At 45.6% G+C, this 15,468-nt stretch overlaps 1 protein-coding gene across 2 annotated transcripts in view; it reads right to left on the minus strand.

Annotated features, from left to right (window-relative positions):
- Positions 1-15,468, minus strand: part of CLPB (caseinolytic mitochondrial matrix peptidase chaperone subunit B) — a 142,252-nt gene that overhangs the window by 95,006 nt on the left and 31,778 nt on the right. For both annotated transcript variants that reach the window (NM_001015625.1, XM_005216185.5), the window contains 1 exon segment: positions 12,812-12,898. In NM_001015625.1, coding sequence (NP_001015625.1) covers positions 12,812-12,898 — 87 coding nt within the window.

Consider the following 15,468-nt stretch of genomic DNA (forward strand, 5'->3'; position numbering starts at 1 on the left):
TTTTTTACATGTTTTAATAATTTTTATTGGGAAACATGCTATAATAAAACTAGAAACATGTATTTTTCATACAATACAAATGAAATTATTCTTCTTATAGTTAAATTAGGAACAATTGCCTATTTCAACAAATATAAAGAAATTGAAAAAAAATCTGTTTAGTCAGAGCCATTTCTGCACACAAACAAATGGAAAGAATCACTAGTAGCACTTACTAAATCTGTAGTTCATGAGCCACAGGCTCTAAAAATTTCTTTCTGATAGAGACAACAAAAACTCTTAAGCATGTATCCAAGGATTGTAATTCAATCTCTGCTGCTGCTGCTGCTGCTAAGTCGCTTCAGTCGTGTCCGACTCTGTGCGACCCCATAGACAGCAGCCCACCAGGCTCCGCCATCCCTGGGATTCTCCAGGCAAGAACACTGGAATGGGCTGCCATTTCCTTCTCCAATGCAGGAAGGTGAAAAGTGAAAGTGAAGGTGCTCAGTCGTGTCCGACTCTTAGCGACCCCATGGACTGCAGCCTACCAGGCTCCTCCATCCATGGATTTTCCAGGCAAGAGTACTGGAGTGGGGTGCCATTGCCTTCTCCATAGATGATTTTTAAAAAAGAGTTGAGGGGTTTCCCTGGTGGCTCAGTGGTAGGTAAAAAGAATGTCTGCCAGTGCAGAAGACATGGGTTTGATCCCTGATCTGGGAAGATCCCACATGACACAGAGCAACTAAAGCCCGTGCACCACAACTACTGAGCCTGTGCTCTGGAGCCCATGAGCTGAAACCATTGAAATCTGGGTGCCTTAGAGCCTGTACTCCACAAGAAAAGAAGCCACTGCAATGAGGAGCTAAGACACCATAACTAGAGAAAAGCCTGTGCAGCAGTGAAGACCCAGCACAGCCAAAAATAAATAAAATTACTAAAAAAACTTAAAAGGGTCGGATTTCCTGCCCTCATTTCTTCTAAAAGTTTATTCCTTCAGGGAGTCTCTCAACTGCCGAACTTCTAATTCCTATGTTGATCTAGTGATCTTGGGGGCTGAAAAATTAAGGGCCCAGTGAAATCAATGAAGTCCCTGAAGTACACCAAAGATCATCAAATATATCCCTCCTGCTAGGAGTCCCCCCCACCGCCCCACTTTCCGTTCTACTGGTTAGTGCTCACTCACCTTCAGGGCTCCTCAGTGACATAGTCATAACTCAACTGAGGCCTCTCTGACTCTCAGCCCAGGTGCACGCCCTTCCTGCTTGCACAGAACCCAATTCTCACTCAAGTGGAAGGTGCCGCTCACCATATCATATCGTGATTGCCTGTCTATTTTTATTTACCTTTCCCAGTAGACCACAGGGCAAGGGCCATGTCTCAACCTTTCCTAGCTTCTTGCCCAATGCCTATATCACAATAAGTGGTCAACAGATGCTTTCTGAATGACTGTATGAATAAATGAAATAATTCATTTGGTGAGAAACAAGGGAGAAAGGTGGAAGGCAACTGTCTTAGCCCTTCCCAGCCTTCTCCCACCTGAGGGTCCAAACTGGGTTGCAGGCAGCTTAGCTGTGGAAAACGTCCCCATCTTCCTCTCCTGAGCACCAGACCCTTCCCGACTTACACCAGGCAGTTCCCAAACAAAGATGAGGAAATGAACTGGAGGGTGGTCTCTAAGTTGCAGCTCCTGAGACTCACAGAAGTCCCTGTGGAGCAAAAGCCCCCACGAGGCATGTTTTAATTAGCTGATTAGGCTGTAATTAGATTAGAGGTGGACACACCCTTAGGAAGTTGGCTCATATGGACCTAGATGAGCTCCCATTTTCAAGACTTTTCACAAAGCTTGAGAGGGCAGTTGCATTGATTGGCTTTCTGCTCTCAGTGGCCGGAGGGGCTTTGGGTCATCACACTGTTTAGGAAAGAGGGAGGAAACCTGTGGTGTGAGCTCAGACCTAGGCTGGGCCAGGCACGTGTCAGAGACGGCTGGTGAGCAGCTGGAGCTGGTGAAGCAAGAAGGGCAGTGATCCCAGCTCCAGGTCGGCCCCACACAATGTGGAGCTTCTGGAGAGGCTCCTCTGACTCCCCCTCCCCTTTACCCCCCACATCCAAGCACAGGGTCACTGTGTCCCAAGGAGAAGACAAAGAGTTGACCTATTCTCAACTCAGCGCACACCTCAGTGAGGGGAGGAAGCAAAGAGGTCACAGTTCAGGAGGTTTGCTGGAAGTCAAATGAGCTGTGGCTCATTCAGTCTACTGGCCAGTCTATGGGAGGTCAGGAAAGCAGGGTGGCCGACCAAAGGCACGTGTTGAATCTAGAGATCCTGTGGTGGGGGGCCATGAGCTTGGGGCAGGGGCGGGTAGTGGGGAAATAGGAGGGCGGTTTTCTTTTCTTCTTTTTTGGGAGGATGGGGTGCAGTCTTCTTTTTAAAGCCAGCTTCCTTGGGAAACAAACTAAAGATTAGGTAGGAAGCTAGGTACCTGTATAGAAAATGTGTCCCAGTTTTCTTGAATGAGGATGATATTTTATTTACTTCCCTTGAAAGGCAAAGATCAATAATCATAATAAAACAGCCATAGAGGGTTGAGCACTTTACATTTACTTTTACATTTACTATTCCAGATCATTATAACCACTCGCAATGAGGTACCAGTCAATTTTATAAATGAATAAACTGAGGCTCAGCAAGATAACATGAGCTGTCCAAGTGTACATGTTTAATAAACACAGGAACCAAGATTCAAATTCATTACTATCTGGTGCACATTCCCCTAAACAACACTGGTTCTCACCCACCTGACCATCCATTAGTCTGTCCTAACATCCCATAGTTGCTGGGCCCTCACTATGCACCAGGGACAGTGATATTTTCAGACAGTCGTAAAGCTAGCTGGGTTAATAAGAGGGAATCTGATTTAGATAGACAAGGGTCAAAAATCAATAGTGGGCCCAGACAAGGTTAGATAATTTGGGCAAAGCTCAAGGAAGGCATGACATGTTAAGTGGGCCACCAAACCAAGATTATCCATTACAGGGTTTCCAGGACAATTGCAATTTCACACTCTTCACCTAGTTCCAAACACAGGTCCATACCTTTCAATCTGTGGTTCATAATACTCAGTCGCCAAACCAATGGGCCAGAGTGGTCAGGCCCTGGTTATTAGGGATTCTTTCCACAGTATGGGCTAGACCAGGCTCTCCATAGGCAAATCATCCATAAGAGCATGTTGGGGCTCCTACACTTACTATGCACTAGGCTGTCTTAAGTGCATTTTAATCTTTGCAACCACATGATGCTGAGGCAGGTGCCATTATTGTTCCTACTTTGCCGATGAGGAAACAGTTGGTAAGAGGTAGAGCTAGATTTTAAACTCAGGTCCTTTTTCCGGAGCCCTTGGCCCTCACTACTCTGTCACACACATCTAGACTGTGCTCCCTAAAGTAAGGACTGTGCCTGGCCATCTGTTCCTTTGCACACAGGGCAGAGTACAAGCCAGTAAATATTTATCAATTCACTTCTGAGGCCTTAACACTGCACTGCTGGTGCACACACTGAGGCTGCAGTCAGCTCCTGGGCTTTACTTGCCAGAACTGCTAAATTGGGTTGCCCTGGGTGTTACCATTGGTTTTGGTTTTAACTGCAGACTGAAACACTCATCCCCCCTATTAATTTTTATCACCACAGATTTAACCATTGCTCTCTCCCATTGAGTTCTTTTTTCACATTCCCAATTCTTTCACACAACATATCAGCTTTATTTAATTTGCCAATTTGTTTGTCATTTATAACTGGTCTCATTAGAATCAGTGATATGACTAGTGAATAGGACAGAACCCTGTGGTTCATAAGCACAGTCTGCTTTCTAGCCTGATATCCATTCATATATGAACAATGAACCAGATCACTCACCATTCATTAGTTTTGGCTAAACTATTTGCTACATCATATTTTATTCACGCAGATAGCATGAGAGACAGACAAAACCTTGCTGCATCCCAGGCACACTCACCGTATTTACTGATATTTACTGTGTATCCCCGAGCCACCAGCCTGGCAGCCCTAATGAGCACAGTTCATGGCACAGAGTGGGTCTGAGGTCTTTAGAGAGGAGGTGCAGGAGCGCACCACATCACAGTCCCTAGAAATGGAACACTCCTCCCCAGGCTGCTGAAGGGGATGAACACGGGGTGCTCTTTTTGTCCCAACCGATCCTCTCTGTGAAGACAGCCCTGAACACAGAACCCCAGGATGGGATACAGCGGAGGAAAAGTGGGTGGGTACCCTGAGACTGTCAGGTTAGGCAAATGAGCTGGCATCGCTTTCCCAGGAGCAGTGCCTGGGTGGCCTGAGGTCAAGGCATGCGTCTGCCAAACTAGAAACGGGTGCATGCTGGAATTGGAATATCATTACTATGAAACAGGATTATCTTGGGCAATGATTCTAAATGGGATTAGAAATGACTCTTTGTTACTCAGAGATAATCAGCCACAGCAGCAGTGGTGGGAGAGACATCAAGCACGGCACACTTTTCTTGGGGCATAGTGCTGGCATTCTGGGCACCTGGCCAGCACCCTCAGCCACCTTTCCTTGCTGGGAAATACTGGGAACTGTTCTTCACCAGGCAGGTGGCCACCTGGGACAATAGCCAGCTTCACGTCAAAATGCTCTGGTCTGGGGTCCCATGTTCTAGGCATGGCTTCTGAGATGAAAAGGAGTAGAAAAAGGATTTCCAAAGCCCTACTGCTTCTGCATCACACAAAAGAGATACTGGTGAGAGGCAAGTAATAGCGCCACCTCCCTCAAAGACAGGTCTACTTGCAGGAAATTTACTAACTTCATGAGGTCACCCACAATCAGCTGCAGCAGAGTTAGTCATAATAATAATTAAGACACTACCACTACTACTACACTGCTGCTGCTGCTGCTAAGTCGCTTCAGTCGTGTCCGACTCTGTGCGACCCCATAGACGGCAGCCCACCAGGCTCCCCCGTCCCTGGGATTCTCCAGGCAAGAACACTGGAGTGGGTTGCCATTTCCTTCTCCAATGCATGAAAGTGAAAAGTCAAAGTGAAGTCGCTCAGTCATGTCTGACTCTTAGCAACCCCATGGGCTGTAGTATACCAGGCTCCTCTGTCCATGGGATTTTCCTGGCAAGAGTACTGGAGTGGGTTGCCATTGCCTTCTACTATTAACTAAAGTAGCAAACTCTTCTCCAGTGCTTATTATGTGGCAGGCATCATTCTAAACACTTTTACATATATTTATAAACTTAAAGTAGCTCACCTTGTTATCTCTGTATCACGGTTGAGGAAACAATCACAGGTAAGTGAAAGAATTTGTCAAGATCAATAGGAGGAAGAGCCTGGATGTGAACCCCAATCTTTCAGCTCTCGAGCTCACAACTCCATCACATGCTGGATGGACAGTCTCAGCCTGAGAGGACAGTGGCCTGTGCTGGATAAGGCTTTCCTGTAAGCTCACTGGTCTCCAGATCCTGCCAGTGCCTCCTATCAACTCTGGTACATCTCTACTTTCTTACCTTTAGGAGCCTATCCTCACAATGGTCCTTATTCCAAAAATGCTGTCTTTCTACTCTCCACCTCTACCCATCAAAATCCTGTCCATCTTTCAAGGCCCACCTCATGTGAAAGGGCCTCCTTTCATGATCGCCCCCTCCCCAGCACTCTAGGCTGGTCTTCTCTGGGGTACTGACCATACTTTGCCTCATTCTACAGTTATAGGGGGCTTGTTTTATTTCTTCTCTGAGGACAAGGAGAGTAGTTTGTTGGTATTTAAATTTCTCAAAATCATCCAGCACATAGTGGGTCATCAAGAAACCTTGCCTGAGTTGACTTGACACCTGGTCCTGACATGGCTTTGATCCTGAATCTTCCCTAGGCAGTGCAGTCTAGTGGACAGAAAAAGGGTTTGGGGTTCGGAGGGACCTGGCTTCAAATCCTGGCTCCCCCTTTCACCAGTGGACAAGCTTGAGCACCTCTGAACTTCATTTTCTCTATATGTAAAACAGGGATAATAATCCATCCCTTTTAGGGTTGCAGTGAGGATCACAGCCAATACTGGAAGTATTTGACATGGGCCTGGCACACAGAAGACACCACAACCATCATCATCACTATGGTCAGGAGATGAGACAGCACAAAGCCAGCCTCTTTAGGCCAAAGGAAGCACCGTTGTGCAGCAAGCAGCCAGGCTGAGAACAGGCTAGGGATCTTGGGAAGAGGCTGGAAGCCTCCAAGACAGGCTAGACCTCCACGCTGTCAGGCCTCCTAAGGACCTAAGCTGAAGCATGGGTCCAAAGTGCTCTACCTGCTCAGCCTCTGGCCAGCCAGCAAAGAAGAGCTTCCCAAGGAGGCTGCCCTGGTCCAGCTGCAAGAGCAGCATCAGTTCTATGCTCAGAGAACACCTGCAGAGTTGTCAGCCACACAGAGAGGGCTATAAAACCTCTCCTGAGGGTCAGCAATCTGGCTTGTGCTGCTGGGTTCTTAAAGATAGGGTATAATGTCCCCCTCCCTTTAGTAAGATGGAGGGAAAATAAGCCAATGCTAAAAATAAGTGACTGCTATGAGAGGGAATTAAATGGTCTTTGGCCAAGGATGGCGGCATTTTAAAATTAACAAAGCCCAGGTACCACATCCAGGAAGGCCTTGGCAAATGCGTGTTATCCACTCATTAGCTCAGCTCCTCAGGGACCCCAGCCAAGTAGGGAAGGCAGTGCCGGGAAGCGGTCCTTCCGATGCTGATGAAATGCACTCCGGGAGAAAAAGCAGGAGGGAGGGAGACTCTTGTGGGGAATTTCAAACAGTTCTGCTGGAGCTTCCTTCTCTGTTTGGTGGACTCACCTTCTCTGAGGCAGGGGCTTTCAAAGCAACCAGCAAGCCCAAGCGGGCTCAAATCTCAATCGCCCCACCACTGCCCCACCCTTTCAGGATCCCTGGTTCCTGAAGCACCCCAATGGCCATACTATTTAGGCGGTCCTCCCTGGACAGCAGTCGAGGAACAAAGAACCCAAGAATAATATGGGATGAGGCAAGTTCCCAGTCCTGAGCCCTGCTCTTTCTCCTTGCTATGAAGAAGAACCCTATGACACTTTGTGAGCCTGCCGTATACCACTCACAAAGTGAACTGATCACTATTCATTGGTCATGTGACTCCATAAGTCTTTACTCTTCACAATTAGAACATACAGTATTGCAATGTAAGATACCACCAGCAATAAGGATTCAAAACATTCTAGGTGACCACAAACAGTATGGATTTTTTTCATTTTAACACTACAATCATGAATTCTCAGTACACCAAAGGTCACAATTAACAGTGAAAATATAGAGAAAGATGGTGGCATTTGAAAAACTTTTTTAATGTCAGCTTATTGAAGCATCTTTTACGCATAGTAAAATGCATCCTTTTAAGATGTACAATTTGATGAGTTGTATGGCCACCACCAGAATTAAGAATTAACACTCTAAAGTATTTCTGTCACCCGAAAAGTTCCTTTGTGTCCTTCCCTAAACTCCTAAATGCTACCAGCCACTAACTTGAGTTCTGTCCCTATAATATTGCCTCTTCCAGACTGTCACGTAAATGGAATTATACAGAAGGTAGCTTTTATTGTCTGGCTTTAACTTAGCATAAGACTTTCAAGATTTGACCATGTTGTTACCTGTACAAGAAGTTAGTCTTTTTTTCCCCCCCCAGTGCTGAGAGGTCCACTGTATGGATGTACTATAATTTGTCCTTTCATCAGATTATGGACATTTGGGTGATTTTGAGTTTTTGGTGATTATGAATAAAGCTACTATAAATATTTGCATACAGGTCTCTTGGTAAGATATATGTTTTTATTTTTCATGGACAAATACCTAGGAGTTGGTATTGCTGGGCTGTATGATAAATGTACATTTTACCTTTACAAGAAATTGCTAAAATATTTTCCAAAGAGGCTACTTCATTACACATTCACATCAGCAGTTATGACAATTGTTCTGCATCACTGTCATCACTTGGTACTGTCAGTTTTTAAAAATTTTGGTCATTGGAATAGGTGTTTGGTCAAATGGAATAGCATTTCACTATGATTTTAACTTGCATTTCCCTAAATGCTGAGTATTTTTCACGTACTTATTTCCCATCGATCTCTTCTGTGGTAAAGTATCTGCTCAAGTCTTTTGCCTATTTTTTAAAAACTGGGCTATCTTTTTACTACTGTTGTGTCCAAGAGTTCTTCATACTTTCTGGATAATTTTGTCATCAGACGTGTTTTCACAGCTTCTTTTTTGAGGAATCAGAAATCGTACCATTTCAATTCCAAACCACTATCCCCTGAACATACATGTTGATCAAGAAAACAGAAAAGACAAACTTTGAGTTTACAACTACCTTAGGGCCACTGGGCAAAGGGCCAAGCAGTACTCAGTACCTGTTAGAACTCACAAGATGGTCTGCACCTCCGCGATGAGCACCTGACCACCACTGGGCTTTAAAGAAAGCTACATCTGGAGAAACGGCTGTCCTATAAGGCCCCCCAGGCTCGGCACCTCCCAAAGCCCTGTTCTGGTCCGGCAGGCTCCTGGAATGGTCAACAGTTGTCACACTCCATTGCTGGCCATTGTCCACTGGGAAAGGTAGGAGGCTCCCAACCCACCCCTCAGTGAAAGAGCAAACAGTGGGGCCTGTGGCTGCCTGGACATCAAAGTAGAGCAAACAGGCCTGGCAGGCCCTGCCTCTCCGCCTACACATCCTGCAAATGCCATCTGAAGGAGCGTCCCTGAGGGGGTCATGACTTCCAGCTTGTCACCGCGCACATCAAAGTTTGCACCACACACGAACTCGGTGCATGGGTTCGAATCAAGTTGCCCAAGAGCGGATACTCTGCCATTGTGTCCAGTTTTAATCCCGTGTTTTCCCAAGTAATTAAGCCTTCTTGCTTATGAACTTGTGACTAAGTAAAGCATCACTGAGAAGTTGTAACATCAAAGTGCCTTCCACCGTCTGTCCATGTTTAGTAAAATTGGATTTCTTTCCGTTCTTAAAGAAAAACTAATTGAATTTAGCTGAAGGCTGGGTATATTTGCACGAGCCAGTAGAGGCTGTGCTAAGTTACAGTGGTCATCCTTGGACCCTGTGGCTTAGCCTTTAGCTGGGCTGGGTCAGAGTGCAACATGGAATGAGGCACCCAGATTTAGGCTAAACAAGTGCCTCTGGCATGAGGCTTATGGAGAAGGGGCCCGCCCCTGCCGACGACTCAAGGCAATACTACACCCAAGCTGTTACTAGGCTGGTGAAAGGACTGTCCTAGCAGAATGTTGGTAAATCTTTGGCAGGACGGCTACTGAAGACAATGGCCATCACAATGCTCAAGTCCTTGATGTTAGCAGTCCAAGTAAGCTTCTTAAGGCAAAGGCTGGGATGCTTACTTAGTATCTGAAGGCCCTCTAGCCCAGCACATCAGCACCTGACACAGTATAGTTTTTTTTTTAAGTTGCTGGATGCCTAACATGATAATAAAAAGGTACATCAGAACCAAGTTTCTTTCTCCTGCTGTGAAGTCACTTCAGTCATGTCCGACTCTGTGTGACCCCACAGACATCAGACCACCAGGCTCTCCTGCCCCTGGGATTCTCCAGGCAAGAAGAACCAAAATTCTCTGTATCCTTTTTTGCCTGGTCAGGAAACTTCAAACTAAATTTATACTCTATTCCACAAGTTACATGACTTACACAGAGTACATCCGGGTCCCATTTATGTAAAATTAGACACACGCAGATATAGATATATAGTGACTGGTTTCTAGACAGAGGAAATTCACCTGATGGCTCCTTGCTTCTCTATATTATTTTTACAAAAACAACAAACCTATTTCTGGAAAAGAAAATCTCAAGTTCAATCCTGATAGAATTATCTTTCCTTTTACCAATATGATTTCTGATCTTGATCCAGTTTTAACTCTCCTGTGTACATCTATGTTTGTATTTTAATTTAAGTCACCTCAAACCCTTTTTGGAAATAAACGGAGGGGCTAAATGATTTTCTTTGTTCTATAGCACTATATTTTCTATTCAAAACTAAATAACACTTTCTCCATTCTAAATTAAATAAAATAATACATACATATACATATATATGTATGTATGTATGTATATATAAAAGTTCACAAGAAGTTATCTCCTTAAGGATAGAGACTATCGTGTTCATATCCCCAAGGACTTAACACATTAAGCAGCCAGGCACTAAAGGCAGTGGAGGGTGAAACGCCTGGGCTCTTCTCAGGATATCTCCCTTGAGCTTGTGGGCTGCCAACACTGGAAAGGAGGTAAAGGCTCTCTGTTTTCTGCCTTGAATCCCAGGTTGCTGCCCCTCTACTCTTCCTTGATACAAACCCAGTTCAAAGGTAGTGGCATTTCAGGCCTCGTCAGTATGATTCCAGACAGGTTTGGTGACTGATAAGATGAGGATCAGCACACTTCTAATATGGAAAAACACCGGCAGATTGTGCTGGGATGGACACAATAATCCTTCAAGACTCCCACAGCACCTTAGGAATGTGGCCTATCCACCCTGAGCAGTATATTCCTGGCATACCAGATTCTACTTCTACTTTTTTTCCACTAGCACTTCTTATCTCCTAACATATATAGCTTGCTTGTGCACTGTATTTACTGTTTATTGTTTGTTCTGCCTCTTTCTACCCAAGGACCAGCACTTGTATAGAAATAAGCTCTTTGAGGACAGGGATATTTGTCTATCAAGAACAGTGCCTGGTAAAAAGAAGGTACCAAACAATTTTTGTGATATGAATAAATAAATCTAACCTGAGAGTATGCTGTTTTCTGTAAAAATCTGTCCTCGCTGGGTATTGGAAGGAAGAGGAGGGCACAAAATAGAAGCTTAAAACACCAATAATTAGTCCCAGGAACCAAGTAAATACAAGCCAACACTCTCACTTTGCTCAATGAGCATCACTGATTTGCTAATGGTCCTGGATAAAGACAGAGCAATCAGTTAAACCAACAACTCATTAGATTGAGAGAGAAGTGTCCTCAAAGCACATCTACTAGCTGTCTGCTCAATGATTGGCATTACTTTTAGTGTTATTTCCTATCCTGTATCAGTGCTGAAAATACCACACATAGAAGGGCTCACACCCACTCCCCTTTCTCCATCCTTGGTTATCTCTTGCAGATAGAGACACCTGCAAGCTGGGAAAGACTGGTGGAGTCTTTCTCCACTGGGGGTGGAGGCAGGAGAAGCAGGTTATCAGTGGTAGAACAAACACCACTGTGATTGTGTGTGGACAGGTCTAGCAGCAGAGAATAACTTCTCACCATTTGTAACCTGTAGCACATACATTATCTCATCTGACTCTCACAAGAATACAGTGAGAATCTATCTGCTCCACTGTCAGATTCAGTCCCCTCACGCCCTCTGCTTTGATAAAATCCTGTCCACACTGCTCTGACATCATTGATTACACTATACTCTGCTTCTCTACCTGCCTGTCTTTTCCACATAAGACTATGAGCTCCCAAGGCCTCTGATTCCGCAGTGATTAACACAGAGCCTGGCTCAGAGGAGTTATATACCAAATGTTTGCAGAAATAGTTGCTTTCAGGTGAAGAAACAAGGAATAGAATTTTGAAATTCAACCAAGGGTCGGAGCCAGGACTGGACTCTAGGCTCTGACTTGTAGAGCCAATTTACATCAAATTTTTCTTTTAAAGACTATGTGCTTGGAGCTAAAGAGGCAAATAAGGAGACAGAGTGCTGAGATCAAGTTCATGACAGAGGAGCAGAGAAGAGAGAACTAGGTCATTACAGCTAAGTCTCTCAGCCAGTCTGAGGCAGTGCCACCTCGACATGATAAAGTCCCAGTTTGGTTGATTTCTACCACCTTTATGACTCTCACAAAGGTGGTCGGTGCTGGCAGATAAAAGCCTTAAAGATCTGCTTGAAGGGAAAATGAAAATTGGCACCTCCCACGATCAATATCTGCGGCTGCTACTGAAGTGCCCAGTCTGCCTTCTTTGAAAGCATCTTTTTCTGCTTTTTCAGTCAGTTCTTTTGCACAATCACAACTAGAGACTCAAAGCATCCAGCCTGAGCCTGGGATCTGGCAGAGGGAGGCAGCATTGAGTTACAGTAAAACATAAACTCTGCAGGAAGCCAGACGAGGTTCTAAATGCTATCTGTGTGACCTCAGACAAATCACTCTGCCTCTCTGGGCTTCAGTTGTCTCAGCGGCAAAATTAATACATATCATGTGGATGGCTGTGAGTAGTAGAGCTCACTCTCTGTGCAAAGTAGACTATTTCAACCTTAACCCAACAGCTGCATGCTGGGGCACTAGGGGAGTGGGCAGGAAAATAGCAGAGCCTGCAATGAGAGGGCAGAACACCCCACCTTCCCTAATTTCTATCAGAACTTCCAAAGGAACAGCCCAAAGAAGTCCTTGCTGGGGACAGTGACTGCGGACTGCTCAACATGAAAAGACACGATGGCAGAATCATGATGATAACTTAAACATGTATACTTAACCCCTAACAACAGGCTTCTCAAACATTTTGTTGCTTTGGTAAAGCAAACAACTTGCCTAAGGTCACAATGTCAGTGAATGATGGAGCTGGGATCCAGAGCTAGAGCTTCCCACTCCACATCTCCTGAAAGTTCCATTGCACCAGGTGAAGAACAGTCCTTTAGGCTGAGGCCATTTCCCTGCCTCTGGAGAAGACAGCAGAGGGACAGGCCAAGGGTAGGAGAAGGTTCAGGATCATGGTCTGCAGATTCTGGCAAAGGGAGGGTGGAAGGAGATCTCTCACCTGTCGTTTCGGTTGATGGCTGCCACCATTAGTGCTGTCCAGCCAAGTCTGTGCCTTGCATTGACATCTGCACCTTCCGACAATAGTCTAGAGAGAGACAGAAATATTTTCAGCATATGGTTTATCATGGACATAAGAGTGGAAGACATGAAAAATCAACAGGGAGGCTAGATAGATTTGGAAATAGTTATGGACCTCTGAGAACCAAATACCCATCCCAGCTCCTCTGGTCACTATCCTCTGACCCCACGCTTCCTCTTCCTCTCTCTCTCCCCTTAAATGAGTCAGCCTCCACTCTTATCCTTCCAGCCTTCTGAGGAAAGAATGTGTCTTCCCTCCATCCAGAATGCTCTCTCTCTGACTCTCTGCCTATTTTAATCTACTTTCATGGGAAGTACAAAGTACAATCCTGGCTTGGGGGACTCTCCCCCAACAAGGCTCTCCTGACTCATCCAGTCCACAGATCTCTGTCCTTAGAATTCCTCCGTGCTTAGCACCAAATGTCCAAAGACACTTCTCATCTATGTAGCTACCAGTTTATAGAAGGATCCCATTTCTCAAGTTTATCTGTATGGTGGCTGTTTGGAATTGGAACTCTTTGAACCCAAGGAAAGATGGAAAGAGTGTTAGAAATGCTAGATTAGGTTTCTAGGAAAGTCCATGTGAACCTACTTGACTCTACATGCCAGTGCCTAGCATGTGGTAGGAGCTCAGCAGCTGTTGGATAAATGAACAAGCATGAGGTTTTAACCATACCCCTAAAAGCCTGGAGTATTTTAGGTCCTGGTAGCAGGAGACCCTATAATGTGGGGGTAGACAGAGAGAAGGGGAGTAAAGAGAACCAGCTCTTACTGAGCACCTCCCACAAGCAGGAACTGCCTGGGAACTTTGCACACATTCTCTCGTTCACGCTTCACACATGTTTAAGAAGCTGATATTAATCTCCTCTTTTCATGGATGAGGTAACAGGCTCAGTGAGGTGAAATGACTCGATAAAGGTCACAAAGCTAGGTAAGGGGCAATACTGTGACTGGAACCCAAGTCAACATGGCTCTGAAGCCTGAACCCTTCTCACCTCACCACCCCTCCTCTACATTGAACCTGGCTCCATGTAACATGGAAGACAAAAGACTAAATGGACTCCAACAAGTCAGCGTGATATGCACTTGGTCCTGTGCTGATTTCTGGAATAGGGGTGTGAGAAGACAGGGGGTTTGCCCTCGGGAATTTAGTTGTGGAGGGAAGACTCAGGATAATAGGAAACCAAAGCCTGTAGTGTGTGGTCTCCCACCAGAAGTGTTGAAGGAGGCCAGGAAAGGAGGAGACCAGCAGTCAAGAGCGTTTCACCAACAAGGCAGGAGCTGCGTACTGGGAATGGGTGTTTGGGGGAACTGGGAGGCTGCCTACTCATCAATGGGTTCCAGACAAAAGGGCACTGGCAGGGAGTCCAGATGCTTGGGGTTGAGTCCTAGCTCCATTCTTACGCCATAAACTGTAGTAGCTGCCCCTCTGGACCAAGCCAAGTCTAATGTCTGTGCTGTTGAAGTAAGCAGGTGATGAAGGCTTGGAAGGATGAACAGACACAACATGTACTCATTTATTCACTCAGCCTGCGAACTCATTTGTTCCCTGCCTTTGCAGGCAATGAGACAGGCAGGTAAAGCCTGAGGGGAGACAGACCAGCAAGCACATCACCACACATCTGACGAGTGCTTGGATGGGGGCTGCAGGTTACAAGTGTACAACCAGGGAACCTAACCAAGTCTTAATGACCCATCAGGCCTCTCAGAGGAAGTGATGAGAACTGTTAGCCAGACAAAAGAGGGCAAGGGAGGGGAGGAATGTTTCAGGCAGAGGTAAACCCTCTCGATCAGAGTAGAAGGCAGCATGGGGGATAAGAGGCCCTGAAAGAGGTCTTACAGAACTGAGGCCGAAGTGTGAGGGTAAAGTGTTGAGATAGGAGGCTGGGAAACCCTCTTCTCTCACCTCTAGTTTGAAAGGTTTCTTCTGGGCAAAATCCTTGGCCTCTTACCTTACCACTTACTGTTAAGCATCTTTTATGCAGAAACAAGTGTCCACAGTCAAAAATGTTAAAGAGGCTAAGAACCTTGGGGGTAATTTTCTGAGACAAAAATCTCTTTTTGGACAAAACCTTCCCTTGTATAGCAGGTCAAGTGGTGCCGTGGAGAGCGCAAGGTTCTGAGAACTGAGAGACTGGAGTTCTGATTTTAACTGTGATTCTGGCTGGCAGGCTTCATGTTTCTGGCCCTGTCCACAAGACTAGAAAATCAGGAAGGGCTGAAGCAAATCAGAGGTTTCTGAGGGAAAGACATGAACTCTGTCTTGAAGAACAGGAACAATTTAGGGGAGGAGGAGGAAATGCATGCCAGTCACGGCAAAAGACATAAGATACTGTTCAGAAGCAGGGGAAGCAATGAGAAGGTATACTCAAAGAGACCACCAGGCAGATCCATCCATGTGACAGTTAACAGCACAGGAACAGGCAGCTGCCAAGATATGCAGGGCCTAACAGAGGGTCTCAAAAGCCAAGCTAGGAGGACAAGGCAGTGGGCATAAACCTTTTCCAGCCATGGACTCCTCTGAGAATATGACCAAAGCTGATGATCCTTTCCAGAAAAGTGCATAGGTACACATAC

The sequence above is a fragment of the Bos taurus genome, chromosome 15 (assembly GCF_002263795.3).
Source record: "Bos taurus isolate L1 Dominette 01449 registration number 42190680 breed Hereford chromosome 15, ARS-UCD2.0, whole genome shotgun sequence".
Classification (NCBI taxonomy): domain Eukaryota; kingdom Metazoa; phylum Chordata; class Mammalia; order Artiodactyla; family Bovidae; genus Bos; species Bos taurus.